This window comes from Mustela nivalis (assembly GCF_964662115.1).
Source record: "Mustela nivalis genome assembly, chromosome: 6".
NCBI lineage: Eukaryota > Metazoa > Chordata > Mammalia > Carnivora > Mustelidae > Mustela > Mustela nivalis.
Genome location: NC_139025.1, coordinates 32,097,281 through 32,114,485, shown reverse-complemented (window position 1 = coordinate 32,114,485; position 17,205 = coordinate 32,097,281). Strand labels below are relative to the sequence as shown.

The following is a 17,205-nucleotide window of genomic DNA, read 5'->3' as shown; positions in this document are numbered from 1 at the left end:
TGCAGGAGAAGCAGCAGCTTTGGTCTTCAGTGCCGAATTTGTTTTGAGATGTTGAGTTTGCAGAACCCAGGGGAGAGTCAAAGTCCTGAAAGTCTCAAGATCAAAGAACAGGGCCAAAGGGCAAGGAGCGTTCAAGAGTTGGGAGAAAATGAGCTGCAGTGTGGGCTTGTGAACAGGTAGAAGAGCTCTGGGTCCCTTCAAGGAGAGGCCAGGGAGGCTCCAGGGAGACAGGAAGTTACAGTCCTTCCTCCGTGTCCCCTCCACTTGGCTGACTTGGGGCCGGCTGGGGTTTCAGCTGCAGGCTCCAGAGATGTGGGTCAATGTGAAAGCAAGGCTAAGACCTCTGGGAGGGGGAAGGGACTGTGTCTCCCCAGCATCCTTCTTCACACATGAAGAAGGCAGCTCATAGGTGAAGGGTCTGACCTTGGAGGACCATTGGAGCGTCACCCAGGCTATGCGTCTGCAGAAGGGAGCAGAAGATGCTTCTGAACAGCATCTTTGAGGATGTCTAGCACAGTCTGGAGGCCCTGGAGGGAACTTCTCTGGTGCACCTTGGCCCAGCCCTCTGTCTTCCACAATATTCTGTATAGCCCTGAGGAAGCTTCACCTGAGGCCTTGAGGCTCAGGAAGGCAGCAGGCTGGGATGGGAAAGAATTCAAGCATTCTTTTTTTTTTTTTTTTTTTTAAGATTTTATTTATTTATTTGACAGACAGAGATCACAAGTAGGCAAAGAGGTAGGTGGAGAGAGAGGGGGAAGCAGTCTCCCTGCTGAGCAGAGAGCCTGATGCAGGGCTCGATCCCAGGACCCTGAGATCATGACCTGAGCCGAAGGCAGACACTTAACCCACTGAACCACCCAGGCGCCCTGAATTCAAGCATTCTTAAACAAATGAATGAATGACCAGATAGGCCTTGGAACTTGCTGAGGGGTGTCCCAAGGCCTGGTGGTAGATGCACAGCTCTCAATCCATGTTTCTTGGGTGATGGGTGAGTGTGGGATGAGGACTCAGAGGCTTCCTGAGCCCGCAGTGTGGCCAGAAGTCCTAAATAAGCAAGCACAGTTATTTCCCACAGTTGCCTCGCAGGATAATTCAGTGGCATATTCTCTGTTTGGGAGCTTCTGCAGTTTTTCTTTTATTTTACCTAGGACATCAACTGGAGGCTGCTTTCCATTTCTCTGACCTGGGCTGGGAGGAATTGTGGGGGCAGAGTTAGCATCCATCCTTCTCCCAGGTGGGAAGGACCCAGAGGACCCAGAGGACCTCTCATACTCACTCTCAAAGTTGGACAGCTTGAGTCCTTCTAGCAATCCAAGGTTCTGGTCAAAACAGACTTCCTCTCCTTCTCCCTCCCTCCTTCCTCCCTTCCTTCTGTCTTTCCTGAAATGGATTTCCAGCCCATGGGGGCTGTGCCACATCTGTCCAGCCCTTGGCGTGGTACCAACTCCAAGTATCAGTCACAGCATGGCCACCACAGAGGTGATCACTGTCCTGAGCACCTGTCTCTAGCATGGGGTTGGGCCTGGTGGACGCAAGGAAAGCCCTCTCACCAGCTCCGACCCGAGGAGCTCAGGGGCTGGCTCCTAGCACAGGATGCCCCTGGAGGCCAGAACTCAACAGACGGGCATCCTTGAAGGAGCTACTAGCCCCCTGGAGCCTTCTGCCTTCTGGTCTGGTGAGGCCCGGGGTAGGCTTTCATGGAGGCCCTGGGCTGCTGTGGATGTCCCCCAGTATCACCCAGCACCTCGGTCTCCTTTCCCCAGGTCTGGCTGCCTTCCAGGGACCATCACTCTGGGGCGAGGCCTGTGATGGGGTCCTCATGCAGAGTTCTGGGTCTGAACAGTCCTCACCTACCTTCCTGCTGTCTCTGGGGGCCCACAGGTCCAGCCTGGGCTGCCGGGCAGGTGGAAGGGTTGCAGTGGATATGCTCACTGTTGATGCTATTTCGAGGCACTCTGGGGGAACATCTAGCCCAGAGTTTGGTTCAAATAATGAGATGTCAAGATCCATCTGTCTCTCCATTCATCTCAGATGTGTCCTTCCCCAGGGTCTTTCATGGGGGGACTTTGGGAGCACAGAGTGGGGTGTGGCTAAGAGAAGAGGGGCTGGGCCATGGCCAATGTCATCCCTCACTCCCTGGCACTTAGCAGCAGTGAGCCAGCTGCTCTGACATGGGGCGAGGTCAGCAGCAAGCACCATCCCCGAGAAGAGACATCACTGACTGCGTTCGTGTTCTGACAGCTCTAGCACGAGCCACGAGGGGCCTGTGTGTCCTCACAGGTAGCTCTCTAAACTCTAAACTCTAAACACAGCAGTTCATCTACACTCTTGGTGTCGCGCTGCATGCCCAGTCTGGTGTCAGGCCCAAGTTCATCCCTAGGATGCTGTATGTTGCTTGGCGACCAACAGCTTGGCTGGTGGTCCCCTCAGGACACTTCATATTGGGGGTCACCTTCTCCAAATCCAACAAAGACCACTGTTCAAGAGACTGACCTTCAGGGTCGGAACAACCGGTATGAATCCAGAACTTATGACTTATTAGCTCTGACCTTGGGCTTTAAAAAAAATAGACTTAATGTTTTTAGAGCAGTTTTAGGGGCATAAAACAGAACAGGAAGTACAGAGAATTTCCATATGCTCCCTGTACACGTGGGGATACTGTTTTTAACTTCTTGAGCCTCAGTTTCCCTATCTGTACAAGGGGGGGAAATAACCGTCTCCTGCTCACAGAGTTGGGATAAGGTACAAATGAGGTAACGCTGCTGGCCCCACACAGTGGCCGCTTTATCCTCCTGCCTCTCACCCCTCTGATGCTGACCTTTGTTTCAGGTGACAGGAACACCTTCCAGAGGCTTCGATGAGAAGGCGTACCTGGCAGCCAAGCAGCTGAAGCCCGGAGAGGACCCTTACAGGCAACATGCCTTCAACCAGCTGGAGAGTGACAAGCTGAGCCCGGACCGAGCCATCCGGGACACCCGCCATTACAGGTACAGCCTCTCTTGTGCCCTGGAGGGAAGGGCCAGCACCTATGAGCTCACTTCCGTTCCTCACATGGACTGAGGAAATGAGAAAGATTTCCTCAGGCTCTGTCTGGTTGTCAAGACCCTCAAACCCTCACTCTCAGTTATTCTCTTGTCTCCTCTGTTTCACTGACTTCCAGAGGGCCTGAGATGGCCAAGGAGACTCGGTGGGCGCCGGTAAGGCCCCTCAGCACCTCAGTCTGGAGTCCCAGGGAGCGTGAGCTGCCACGGGACAACAGGGAGGTCGGAGCGGTGGGTGGGCCTGCCGATGATGCCTGAGGTGAAGAGGGGCCACCGACCCTGCCCACACTGTGCAAGGGATTCTGGGCATCAGAATCCCTGTCCTTCTCCTCTTCCTGCCCTGTGGCCCCCATTTCCTCAGCAATTCCCAGAAACGCTTCCCAGCCTTGCTCTTGGTTCTCCCAGTGTGGTAGGTGGGAGAGGCCCCAAAGCAGGACCAAGGGACACCTTCCACAATGATCCCCACTCTGACTCCACTTGGTGTGAGTGACCAACTTTGGGCAAGCCATCCACGCCCCCTCCTTGGTTCAGGCCCGTGATGTGTCCTGTCTAGATCATAGTCACCATCTCCAGTGCCCTCTTCCTACCCTCACCTCTGGAAACAGTCTGAAGTCCTTACCCTGAAGCATAAGCCACCTCTCCTGGCCCTGAGCCACTGCTCCTTTTCACCTAGGACTCGATACTCCCACAGTCTTCTACTTTCCTGTCCCTCCCCTCATCTACGCACACAGTTTCCCCTGCCCAAACCCCACCCCCCACTTGCATTTTCATAATTCTTCTCAGTGACCTCTCGTCTGGGGAAGGTTCCTTGCCAACCCAGGCTGGTTTGGAGGCTTCCTCTGTGCTCTGTGCACACAGGGTTGTTGAAGCAGACTCAGCCACGTGCCTGCAGTATTGAGTGACCAACGAGGGCTGTGTGGGACTCAGCTGTGTACCTAGCACCAGGCTGGTGGTCCTGGTCTAAGGGTAGGTGGGGATGATGCAGGGCAAGGTTGATTTTCCTTCTGAAGCGGGTCCTCCGCAGCACAAAAGGGGTGTGAGAGATAAGAGAAGAGGACATGCTTCTAGCACCTTGGAAGGCAGCTTGAAATCCAATGAACCGGGCAGCCTTCAGGGTGAGATGGACATGGAGTTGGGGGAGCCCCAGACTGTCCTAACTGTCCTGACATCAGCACTGCCAGCCTCCAGAAACTCATGCTACCAAGTACGACAATTATCCTGCCACTCAGAAAGACTCACCCCCCGCCCAGGTCCAATGGCCAGCTCAGATCTCAGTTCTTTCTCAGTCAGTCCTGGTGCAGAGTCCACCTGCACTGTGGGACCTACAAGACTATGTCCACACAGCCCTACTTGAGGACTTTTCCTGGCAACCCTGGCCATGGCAAACCTTGACCCCAAGGCCTGGAGATTCTACGGACCCAAATCTTTGAACGGATACAGGGTTAGCCTGGATCACCTCTGCCCTCCCTCCCACGAAGCCCCCCTCATACCTTCTCAGGTGTTCACTGAAGAACTTAAAGGAGGAATCCCTCTTGGGATGACACGCGTTTTAAAATGAGACTCTTCGAATCCAAAGCAGGGGTGTTGAGGCCAGCCTCCCTTCCTGCTCCCGTGTGGCTGCCAGCCCTCCCAGAAGCCTGAGGTGGATGGGGTGGGGTGGGGGTGCGGGTGCCCGCGCATGCGTGTGTAGGAGGAGCAACGGACAGAGGTAAGGGCTCTCAGGTGCTGGGGTGAGCCTTGCTCTTCTCCCTCCAGACTGCAGCTTCTGCTGGTCTCTAAATGGTCAGGCTAGTTCCTAGTCCAGCCCTCAGTCTAGGGAGCCCCCCTCAAGGGGAACAGAGAGACCAGGCAAGACAGACCTCCTTGCATCACAAAGAAAAAACCCTATCAGCCCCAAACTTGAAACACAGGCCTGGGGCCAACCTCTTCAGAGGCTCTTGGTTCCTGGGACCAGGATAAATTCCCATCATCACAGTTGTAAATCCCAGAGAAATGCAGAGCGGGGGAGAGTTAGAGGAGGCCGGTCGGGAGGACGTCAAGTCAACTCTCCAGATGGGGTACGGGTAGGTTGGCCCCTTTTAGGTGAAGAATGGGCATCACTATCCAGATCCTCTCCTTCCTGGGCACCAGAGGGTTGGGGTTCATAGTCACTGTCCCTAGAGGTCAGTGTTGGGGGGCCCGGAAGGCCAGAGGTGGCTGCTTCTCCCCATCTCAGCAGGTGCCCCCCCCCCCCGGCCCCGCAGTCTACACACCTCTGAGAGGATGCACTTAGGAAGCCTGGCTTCTCAGGGGGCAGAGGTGAATTTCCCTACCCCTCCACCTCACCCCCCTACTCCCTACACCAAAGCCTCACAGGATTCCTCCCATGGGGGTCCCGGGCTGGTGGGACTCCTGCCTTACTGACCCCGTCTGCTCTGCCGGGCAGGAAATGGGCCTGGGAATTCAGCTGTAAGCTGCTGTCAGGGCGTGAATGCCGGAATGAAAAAACCATCCCTGCTGGAATAGTCGGAGAGCAATTGTAATAAAGAAGATTGTCATGAAAACCAGCTGCCTTCCCGCCGGCCCCAGGAACACGCACAAAAGCATCCGCGGAAGCGACCGGGATGGAGGCTGGCAGGAATGGATTGTTTTAATTCCCTTTCCTGAGGAGGGGGAAGCCAATGGCTAAAAATGTGGTGTGAGACGGAGAAGAGGAGCACAGAGCCGCGGGGGTTGGCAGGCACTGTTCAGGGTCTTCTCGAGGCTTCTGTGTGCTCCAGGAGTCCGGGCCCCTGGAGCAGTGAGGCTGCGCCCCTGGCCGGGGTCACCAGCCAGCTGTCCCTGCTGGGCAGCGAGAGGGAGGGAGTCACAGGAGGATAGGAGAGGGGCGATTCCTCTCCAGATCCTCCAAATGTCGTGAGCCAGGAGAAGAGAAAGAAGCTACAGGATGCCAGACACAAAGCAGAGGCTGTCCCCCCCCGCCCCGTCTCCCCCATTTTGTCTCTCTCTGGCAGGCGGGGAGATCCGGCTGCTGGCCCAGGGCTACATCCCCAGGCCTGGAGTGGTGCCCACACAGTCATGAAGGTCAGGGCCCTTCTAAACAGCTCATTGACAGGGGCTGCAAGGTCTTTGGTAAAGATGACCAGGCCTGGGAAGCTGCCTCGGCCTGTGGCTTCCCTCCAAGGACTCCAGGCTGGATGGGCTGAGTCGGGGGAATGTGGGCGGGGAAGGGCAGCCTCACAGCCTGGCTTCAGGTTTGCCTTCTCTGTCCCACAGAGGTATTCCTGGGGGCAGCAGGCTGGACAGAGAGAAGCCTCAAGCCTGCCCTGAGGAGGCCCTCACGGTGCCCTCTGACCCCTGTGCTCCATTCTCAGTTGCCCGTCTGTAACCTATTCTGCGGACCTGCCGGCCACCAGCGTCATCATCACATTCCACAATGAGGCCCGCTCTACCCTCCTGCGCACCGTGAAGAGGTAAGCCCCATCTCGGGGACCCTCATTTCGTGAGGCCTCAGGAAGCTCTGCCAAGCCCCTGCGGGGAGGGGGGTGGGGGGACGGGGACATGGAGACAGGGCGCCCGGCCAGAGGGTGTGGGAATCCTGTCCTTCTGAGAAGCTGGAGCTGGTGAATCGGGGTCAGAGAGACCCCAGAAATATGGCTGGGATTATTGGAATGCGCAAGGACAAGGTCAGATCTGCAGGACAGAGGCAGATAGTCAAGGGTCAGGAGCCAAGGGAGTCAGGGATGGGCGCAGAAGGCCTCAGGACGATAGATGCCAGCCTGGGAGGTGCCAGTCAACGGATTCAGAGGGAGGTCTGTGTCCTCCTTAACTTGGCCCTGTGGTCAAGTTTAACTCCTGCTTACCCCATTTCTTTAATGAGAATAGGATTTGGATTGTTCCAGGGATTGAAGAAGTTTGGGTTTTCTTTCCCAGTGAGTGGAGGAAGAGGAAGAGGAAGGATGGTGGGAAGGAAAGCAGGCGGGCCGTCCCAGGCCCAGCTAGGGGCTGCCAACCCCTCCCCCTCCCCGCCCTAGCTGGGGCTTATTAAGCAGCTACAGGTCCTGTCCTGGTGACTCAGCTGGGGCCGTTTCCACAAACCATCTGGCCGTCCCAGGGTCAGCAGGTCCTCGGAAGAGCCCGAGGGGCACACCCCTCCTCAGCCTCTCACCAGGGCCCAGGAGTTTGGCTCTTGGCTAGTGTGCCGGTCCCTGAACTGGGTGATGGGGGAGCCCTGGGGCAGGGAGAGGTAAGTGGAAGTTGAACCCTAAATCCAGGCTCCTCTATCCCCATCACTCCAGCGTCCTGAACCGAACTCCAGCCAGCCTGATCCAGGAGATCATCTTAGTGGATGACTTCAGTTCAGATCGTAAGCTTCTACCTCCTGTTATGTGCAGTCTTCCACACTCAGTTGCCTAGAGTATGGAGCCCCTCTCAGGGCCGGGCTGGATATCACGGGTGGACCTCTGCCCACTACCCGGGATCTTTAGTCTTTTCTAGGTGCCTTCCCTGACTCTGTTCCCAGGTGCCAAGGAAGGGGAAAGAGTGGGGTTGTTTTGCCACTAGTGAAATGACACTTTTTAAAGACAGAAGCAACATCAGCAGCATCCTTTGTTATTACAAATGCCTTATTCTGAGGCTTGTCCCTTCAGTGTGGCTGCGGGGTTGGGGTGGGGGTGTTGGCTGGGCTCCCTGCTGACCTGCTGGTGCTCTCTGCTGCCCCCTGGGGGCAATGCCATAAGGAGTCCTCAGTCTGGCCTGGGAGTGGGGCACAGGGGGATCCTTTGGCCATAGAGATGACCATGCCCCTGCGTACCTCCCCATCTTCAGCCCTTTCCCTGGACCTACTGTGAGACACCTTCTGGGCAGTTCCAGGGGCGACCAAACCTCTTGTGATCTGACGTCCATATCTGAATGAGTTTGCTTCCTTCTCTTCACCTTCAGCTGAAGACTGTCTGCTCCTGACCAGGATCCCCAAGGTCAAGTGCCTGCGCAATGATCGGCGGGAAGGTGAGTTCTTGGACCCTGGGTGCCTCTGCAGACCAATCTCGGTCTACACCTCTGCACCTCCCCATTCCCTTTTGGCACCATGTCCCACTAAGCCAGCATGCTCCTTCTGCATTCCTTGTGGCCAGGACCAAGGGCTGTGGAAAGACCCTTCTGCTAGCCTGGGTCAGCCCCGGCCATGGCATGACTGTGGGCAAGTTGCTGTACTTCTGGCTGCCTGGGTTGTCTCTTCTGAGAAGTGGAGTTAATAATAAACCCTTTCTGTCTTGCGTGGCTGTTGTAAGGATTAAATGAGCTAACCTATATGGAAATGCTTTGAGAAAACCAAAGGGCATTATTATTATTTTTTAAGATCTTATTTATTTGATAGAGAGAGTGAGAGAGTGCGCAAGCAGGGGGAGGGGTGGGGGGGAAAGGGAGAAGCAGATTTCCTGCTGAGCAGGGAGCCCTATGTGTAGCTCAATCCTAGGACCCTGGGATCATGACCTGAGCAGAAGGCAGACACTAAGGCCCCCAGGTGTCCCCAGAGGGCATTATAAAGCATATGTAGCCTCACTTCCCATCTAGAGGTGTTTTGGGGCATCAGCCACATGGCCTAGTGTTGTATGTGGCACTCTAGGAGACACAAGAGAACTACAAAACATGGCCCCTGCCCTTGGAGAACACATCATAAGGCCAAGGAGTCAGGACCCACCTCAGGGACAGGTTGGCCATGATTATGTGCAGTAGATCAGAGACCCCAGGAGCAGGGCGTGATAGGGGAGAGGGCCTCGACTGGGTGAGGGCATGGTAGAACAGGTGAAGGGAGCAAGGCAGGGCAGTCCAGGCTTGAGGGCTCTGCAGGCACGAGCGCTGGTCAGGCCCAGGTGTCCCTGTAATACTAACAGCCCTCCTCCCAAGTGCTCGCCCATAGGAGGCATCCACTCTGCCTAAATCCTCACAGTCCCTCCTCCTAACAGTCCGTTGTTCCCTTTTGCTCAGATTCGGGAAGTGAGACCTCAGGAGGTTCTGCCCGGGATGATCTGCCCAGGCTGATGAGTAGAGGAGCCAGAATTCCAACCCCGAGGCGGGAGGCTACACTTAACGTCTCTCTCTTCCTCCTCCCCTGGGAGAATCTGGGTCTGGTCAGCAGGGGAAATGGTGAGGTGAGGGTAGATGGCAGAAGACTGTGGAAGCCAGAGACAGGCATTTAGACTTGATAAGGCAGGTAGTAGGGAACCACTACAGGTTTGAGAGAGAGAGAGAGAGTATGAGAGAGAGATGCAAGGGGCATAATTGAGAAAGACCTGTCAGACCAAGGAGACCTTCTCAGTGGCATGGAAGAAGCCAGAGAGTAATTTCTCCCAAGCATTGGGTTGTAGGTACCTTTAGGCCCAGGAATATAGTGTTTCCAGTGTTCCCAACACAAATGCAAACCTTAAGGCTAGCTGCCTTGCTAGCCTGATGGAGTGCAAGGATGGGACAGATGGATTTTTGCACAGATGAATGGATAGTCAGATGGATGGAGGCCGAGTACAGGGCAGAGGCATGGCTAGGGAACTCTCTCCAGGAAGCAACTGTATTCTGAGCTCTTAGAGAGAGTCCCCTCCATCTCCACGGCTCATGGGGCACCAGCAGCTGCTCTCTTAGCACCAGCTGGGCCTCCTCTCTCCCTGGCAGTCGAGTCCCCAGCCCTGACCGGGAAGCTGCCAGAAGTGAGGCCAATATTTGACAGTTGGCGAGCCATCAGCAAGATTGTTTGGGGTGGGGGCCGAAACAGATCGGAATCTAGCCCGTGGAGACCTCCTAGACTCGGGGCACTCTCCCCGGCGGGTGGGGGTTATTTTTTCTCTGAGTCTTTTATCTAAGAAGACCGAAGCTCAGAGAAGTTAAAGAACATGCTTAAGGTACGTGAAGGGGCTGACACACTGACTCCAGCCTGTCTTAGTCTAGAAGATTCTCACCAGGTCACACGTGATGATGCAGCTGAAGGGGATGGCCTGGAGATCCCCCGGTGGGGGGCGGGGCAGGGAGGAAAGGGTTTTGGTTTCTGGTTTTCTTTGGGTACCAAAATACCCTCCGTTGCACTTTCCATTCACTAATGCCTGACTATTTACCAGTGTGTCCCCAGAGCCCAGAACAGGGTCTGGCACATGAAGGGCACTCAGAGAATGAGCCTGGAGTAATGACAGTTGATGAGTGGATGCAAGAAAAGAGAGGGACAGAGGAAATAGTCAAATACAAAGTAAAGCTCAGTCACAGTAACTCAGAGGAAGCCTTGGCTCCTGACAAGTGCAGAGCCCTAAGCCTTTTCAGGGATGGTGGGGAGACAAATTGGCCCTGTCCCCATACCAACCCCTGTCCACTCCCATGGCAGGGCTGATCCGGTCCCGAGTTCGTGGGGCAGATGTGGCCACAGCTGCCGTGCTCACCTTTCTGGACAGCCACTGCGAAGTGAACACCGAGTGGCTGCAGCCCATGCTGCAGCGGGTCAAGGAGGTGAGTCCCTCTGTCCCTCGGGGAGCTCTGCCCCTTGGGACGTGCCCACCATGTTATTGGCATGAAGGCATGTAAACAGTCATTGACTTGATAGATAGGCAGAGTAGAAGCCTAAATGTTCTGCTTCCTCCAGAGTGATGTCATGTTAGTGAGCTTTCTCCTCCGAAAATGGGGGTAATTGTAATATTTGTCTTACGGAGCTGTTGGGAGAACTCATGTGGTCATGAACTTGGGTGAGCTGTAAAGCTCCAACTAGGAATGTTGGGGTGGTTTTCCTCCTGGAGGAGACGGGTCCTGTGCGGGGGCAGGGAACAGCTTGGGGTCAAGGCTGGAAAGTTTGAGAAGGAGGAAAATGGGGGGCTGGTGTTGCCAAGAAGAGATGAGAACAGGGGCCCCCAGCACGTGCCAGCAGTTCACTAGAAGGGGGAGGAGGGTGAGATAGGTGGAGGGAAGGATGAGGTGATCACGGGTCAACCATAAAAAGACAACCAAGCTCAAAAATGGGCAAAGGATTGGAATGGACATTTCTTCAAGGCAAGTACACAAATGGCCAACAAGCACAGGAAAAGATGCTCAACATTGTTAAGCCTTGAGGGAAATGCGAGTCAAAACCACAGTCAGATACCACTTGAGACCTACAGGATGGCCGTGACCAAAGGATGGACAGTAACGAGGGCTGGTGAGGATGTGAAGAAGTGGGAGCCCTTTCACTCATTGCTGGTGAGAACGTAATCTGAGGCAGCCAGATTACAGCCCGGCAGTTCATCAAAAGTTTAAAGATTTTTAAAAATTTATTTATTTGACAGACAGAGATCACAAGTGGGCAGAGAAGCACACAAAGAGGTGGGGGAAGCAGGTTCCCTGCTGAGCAGAGAGCCCGAGGCAGAGCTTGATCTCAGGACCCTGGGATCATGATCTGAGCCAAAGGCAGAGGCTTAACTCACTGAGCTACCCAGGCTCCTCTCATCAAAAGTTTAAACACCAAGGGGCACCTGGGTGGCTCAGTGGGTTAAAGCCTCTGCCTTTGGCTCAGGTCATGATCCCAGGGTTCTGGGATCAAGCCCCACATCGGGCTCTCTGTTCAGCGGGGAGCCTACAGCTTCCTCTTTCTGCCCATATGTGATCTCTGTCAAATAAATAAAATCTTAAAAAAAAAAAAAGTTTAAACACCAAATTACCTGATACCCCTTCCACTGCGGGGCACACCCCCAAGAGAAACGGAAATATACCCTCTACACGCAATAACTTACCCTGGAGTGTTCAGGGCACTATCTCTCAGAATAGTTAAAAATGTGGAAACAGCCCAAATGTGTGTGGATATAACCACACAACTACTACTCAGCCATAAAAAGGAATGAAATAGTGATGCGTGCTACAATGTGGATGAAAACGCTTCCCTACGTGAAAGAAGACGGTCCCCAAAGGCCTTGTGTTTTATGATTCCACTGAGGTGCGATGTCCAGAATGAAACAAAGCCATAGAAATAGAAAGGTGATGAGTGGTTGTCAGGGGCTGGAGAGAGAGAGGATGGGGGAGGTGACCGCTAACAGGTACAGGGTTTCTTGTTGGGGTGATGAAAATGTTCTGGAATTAGGTATGATGGGTGCACAATCTTGTGACTGTATTGTAAGCCACCGAATTTGCACACGTTAAATTGGTGAATTTCATCACGTGTCAATTATAGCTAGTGAAATTGCTATAAAAATGTGAATTACACCTTGGAACAAAAAACTCTATGAAAAGGCAGAGGCAAGGCCCCCACAGAGCTCTATAGGAAACCATGGGTGGTCTCCCTGCTCCGCCTCCTCCCCGCCTTTTGTGGTCCTGAGACAGGGTGTGTGTGAACTGAGGGGCAGAGCTGGGTGGCCTCCATATTGCAGACAAGAGGATTTTGAAGGTCAGCACAGTTTGGGGAGAGATGGGCCTCTAGGCTGGGTCCCTCTGTGGAGGGAGAGGGAAGAGAGGGCTGATGGTAGCTGATAGTTTTGCATGGGGTGTATCACACAAGCCCCCAACACCATTACCGCACATCCCAAATCTTTACTAAAATTGACATTACTCCCCAATGCTTTGGAGGTGGATTTGTGTCTAGGAGGATGAAGGGAGTGGTGAATCTGACCTTGAAGCAGATGTGGCTTGAGAGAACGACAGCCAGGTTGCACAGGGACCACAGAGTCCCTGCCGTCAAGCTGCTAGTGGTCCAGTTGGGAAGACTCAACCGAAACATGTACAAACGATGAATAAAACAGCAGTTCAGACCAGCACCAGAAGAGTCACCTCAGGCAGCATAGGATTCAGTGCCCCATGAATTGTCTGGTCTGTAATTGTGAGAGCAGCTTAAAAGAGGAAGAAATCCTCAGCCTGCAGCAATCCAGCAGGGCTTCCCTGAGGAGGTGAGATCCCAGCAGGGCTCAGCATGATGTGAGAGGAAGAGGCTGGGAGAGCCCATGGGACTTCAGTGGGTCCTTCCAGGAGCCTGGCTGTGGGGCTGCAGGACAGCTCCCAAGATCCTGCCCAGTCCTGCAGGAAGGGCTGAGTGCCTCATGGTGGGAGGGAACTTCTCAGAGCAGGCAGCTGGGCCTTTCTTCACAGAGTCGCTGGCCTTACACCATCTCTCATTCCTCCCCTAGGACCACACCCGTGTGGTGAGCCCCATCATCGATGTCATCAGTCTGGATAACTTTGCCTACCTTGCTGCATCTGCAGATCTTCGTGGAGGTGGGTCCATCTCCCAGAGTAGGGGCTGTAGGCTTGAAAGGGGCAGGTGGGGGCGATCTAAAGCCTTGGTTTGGTGCTCTTCTACCCAGCTGTGCCAGAGCATCTCACACCACCCCCTTACCTCCAGAAAATGGAAAGGGATGGTGGAAAGCTCTGGGATTGGGGACAAAGCCCTCTGGAACCATAAGCGACAAAACCAGGCTAGTCTTGTGTCTTCCCCTCCGAACAAACACTGACACGTTCTTTCCAAATGCTGTCAGCCCAGGGACCATTCCTGCAGTCCTGTCAGAAGGACATGCTAGGACAGTGTCTTGTGTGAATTCCTAATACATACACCTGGAGGTGGCCTGGACCCAGGCCGTCGAATAGAAGAGCTATTAGCTACATTTGGCTATTGAGCTCTTAAAATGTGACTGGTCTGCCTTGAGATGTGCTGTAAGTGTAAATACACACCAGGTTTCAAAGTCTTATTACAAAAGAATGTAAAAAATCTCATCAGTAGTTTTTTATATTGATTACATGTTGGAATGATAACATTTTTGGAAATATTACATTAAAATATATTATTCAAATTAATTTAATACGTTCTTTCTTTTTGATATGGCTGCTAGAAAAAAGTTTTTTAAGATTTTATTTATTTATTTGACAGAGAGAGAGAGAGAGAGACAAGCAGGGGGAGTGGCAGGCAGAGGGAGGGAAAAGCAGGCTTCCCACTGAGCAGGGAGCCCAATACGGGACTCAATCCCAAGACCCTGGGATCATGACCAGAACTGAAGGCAACCTGAGCCACCCAGGTGTCCTAAAAAATTTTCAATTACATATGTAGTTTGCATTTCTGGCTTGCATCATTTGCATTCTTTCGGACAGCTCTGGTCTAGACTTTATAGCTGTGCTGCTATAAGAGCCATATTTGGTTATTTAAATTTAAATCAATTACAATTAAATAAAATTCAAATTCACTTCCTGAGTTGCACTCGCCACATTTCAAGTGCTCAATAACCCCATGTGGGTAGTGCCTACCATATTGGACAGTCAGTGCAGATATAGAACATTTCCATCATTGCAGAAAGTTCTATTGGACAGGCTGCACTAGACAATCTGTTGCTAGGAGCTAGTGGGCAGAGTGGTTTTCCTATTTGGGGCCCAGACTTCCAAAAAATGGAAACAGCTGTTACTTAGATCTTAGAGTTGAGTGGGGTTCTGAAGTGAGCCAGGTGTTTCTCCTTTGGGAAATCACCTCAGGGCCTTTGCACTTGCTGTTCCCCTTGCCTGGAATTCCATTTCCCCAAATACCTGCATGGATCAGACTTTCAGGTCAAAAGTGATCTCTTAAGAGATCATTTCCTGACTACCCTTACTAAAATAGCATAGGTACCTCTCTTTTCAGCACTTTTCACCTGTGGCAGATTATTCCTTTATTGATTTCCTTTTTGTAGCCTCTGTCCTACCCAGTAAATCAATGAGGTCAGGGACCCGTCTCCTTCTGAGTGAAGGAATGATTGCATGAATTGCCCAGGGTCCTCTGCGAACTGGGTTCTGATCAGGGGAGACCAAGGGCTGGTGGAATGAAGGGGCAGCAGCTCTGCCTGAGCTCTGTCCTCACCCCTCTCTGTCCATTAGGATTTGACTGGAGCCTGCATTTCAAGTGGGAGCAGATCCCTCTTGAGCAGAAGATTGCCCGGACTGACCCCACCAAGCCCATAAGGTCAGTGCTGCTGTGGGCTCTGCAGAGACCCCTTCCTTCCCTGGGCCAGGAGCATGGGAATCTGCGGGGGGGGGGGGTACATTTCAGTTGCTGGTGCTCCTGAGGGCACACTGTCTAAGTGCTGACTCGGTTCTGGGCCCAGGGACAGAGAGGACAGAGGCCAGGGAGCTGCTGGATGTCCTGCCCCTGTGACTCTGCAAGTAGGGGATTTTGGGGCAAATGACCTGGTGTTCTGGGGCCATCTAGAAGGGCTTCCAGCCTCTCTAGTTCATGTGTTGCCTCTTTCCTCTCCTTGCTCCCAGGACTCCTGTTATAGCTGGAGGAATCTTTGTGATCGACAAGTCCTGGTTTAACCACTTGGGAAAGTATGATGCCCAGATGGATATCTGGGGGGGAGAGAATTTTGGTAAGTTGAAAGTAACACTAACAGTCACAACAATAATAGATAACCATGCTCGAACACATTCTATGCATAAGGCCCTGTTCTACACATGTATTCATTCGTTTAATCTCACAGCTCCTCGGGGTATGTGTTATATCTCCATTTTACTGATAAAGAAACAGAGGCACAGAGAGGTTAAGTAATTGGTGCAGAGCCACACAGCTCCTAAATATTGAGAAGGTCAGGGGGAGCCTGTGGTCCCACAGCCAGATGTGTGTGAAAGAGCAGACAGACTGTAACTGGGGCTGCAGCTTAAACCCCCAGCTGATTTTTCTTCCAGAAAAGCCAGGGGGGGTGGGGGGGTGCAGCCAAGTTTGATGGTTAGATGTAAGGATGGGGCCAGATGGCCTGGGTGCAAATCCTGGCCCTCCCACCTGCAAGCTCTCTGGCCCTGGGCAAGTTAAAGCCTCCCGAAGCCTCGGTTTCCTCAAGAGGCTGGTATGAGTGCCAACTGGAAGATAGGTTAAAACACAAGGCACGCTGCTGGCGGCCATCATCATTACTTCCGGGGCCAGGGGAGCCCTCAAGCTCCAGCAGGAAAGGAAAGAGCCCAGAGAGCTCCCAGTGTCACCAGCAAGGTTCTGTTAGATAAAGGCCCGATATAAACAGATCAGCCAACTTGGGTACTATAAGGGGGTTTATAAAGAGACTGTCCACACAGGGTGGGCGAGACATAGGAAAACTCTGGGACAGTGTGACCCTGGGCTGGGCTGATGACTGCTGTGAGGTGTGGCCATCCCTCAGTCTGGAAGATGAGGAGGGAGCGCCCCCTGACAGGAGCTGTGGTCTTGGGGCACCCGCAGCCAGCCCATAGCCCAGGCAGAGGGTATCAAGGGAGAGAAACCCCCACCCTCCCTTTCCCCTGTCCCCACTCTAACTGACGCTGCCAAGCCCACAGGAAGGAAGCGGGTGATGCAGCCCACTCGGCAAGGAGTGGGGTGAAGGATGGGGAGTGACCCGGGGGGTCTCCTGTTCTTCGCAGAGCCCTCTGTTTCCTTGTTCATCCTCACCAAGTTTCTTGCGAAGTAAATACGGCCAGTAGTATCTCACCTGTTTGACAGGTGGGAAAACTGAGGTGAATGCTGCCTTCCAGATTTCAGTCAGGAAGCTCCACATCTGACGGGTGTGCGTAGTGCCCCCAACTTCAGTGTTGTGAGGGGTGATCAGAGCAAATTCTGTGTTTCTGAGAGGTGAGAAGCAGCTCCTTCTACTCTCTCCTCGATCAGGACACAGATGAGCAGGGGGGCTTTTGTTGTTTGTTTGTTTTTTAAATTAAGATTTTATTTATTTATTTGAGAGAGACAGGGATAGTGACAGATAGGGAGAGAGCACAAGTGGGGAGCAGAGGGAGAAGCAGGCTCCCCGCTGAGCAGGGAGCCCAACACAGAGCTCAATCCCAGGATCCTGGGGATCATGACCCAAGCCGAAGGCAGATGCTTAACCCCTTCACCAGCGGAGCCACCCAGACTCCCCAGCAGGGGGGTTTATCATAGGTCTGATCTTAACTCAAAACCAACTGGAGTGGAAAGAGGCATGGAATGTTCTCCCCTTTGTAACTTATTCTTGGAAACCATTTGCATACAGGCATTTGGAGAAGTAAATTCTGGGAACCGGAGTGCACTGACCCTTCCTTCTAACCTCCTTCCGCATGTTCTGGGCCCAAGTGACCGCCGTGTGCCCTCAGTCTCAGCCTGAAGTGAGGTTTGGCAAAGCGAGTTTCTTGTACAGACACTGAGGACTGAGAAACTAATGGTCTCTCCTGCATGCAGGAGCTTTTTTCTTTTGTCTTTTCTCTTTCTTTTTTTTTTTTTTTTTCTTTTTTTTACAGCTGGTGATTG

General features: G+C 53.1%; 1 protein-coding gene across 1 annotated transcript in view; it reads left to right on the top strand.

Moving 5' to 3' along the window:
- GALNT16 (polypeptide N-acetylgalactosaminyltransferase 16) overlaps window positions 1-17,205 on the top strand; it is a 92,689-nt gene that overhangs the window by 56,020 nt on the left and 19,464 nt on the right. The window contains exons 3-10 of the mRNA XM_082733993.1: window positions 2,830-2,987; window positions 6,395-6,493; window positions 7,319-7,386; window positions 7,962-8,027; window positions 10,381-10,502; window positions 13,133-13,220; window positions 14,841-14,925; window positions 15,228-15,331. Of these exons, the coding sequence (XP_082590119.1) occupies window positions 2,830-2,987; window positions 6,395-6,493; window positions 7,319-7,386; window positions 7,962-8,027; window positions 10,381-10,502; window positions 13,133-13,220; window positions 14,841-14,925; window positions 15,228-15,331 (790 nt within the window). The remainder of the gene's footprint in view (window positions 1-2,829; window positions 2,988-6,394; window positions 6,494-7,318; window positions 7,387-7,961; window positions 8,028-10,380; window positions 10,503-13,132; window positions 13,221-14,840; window positions 14,926-15,227; window positions 15,332-17,205) is intronic.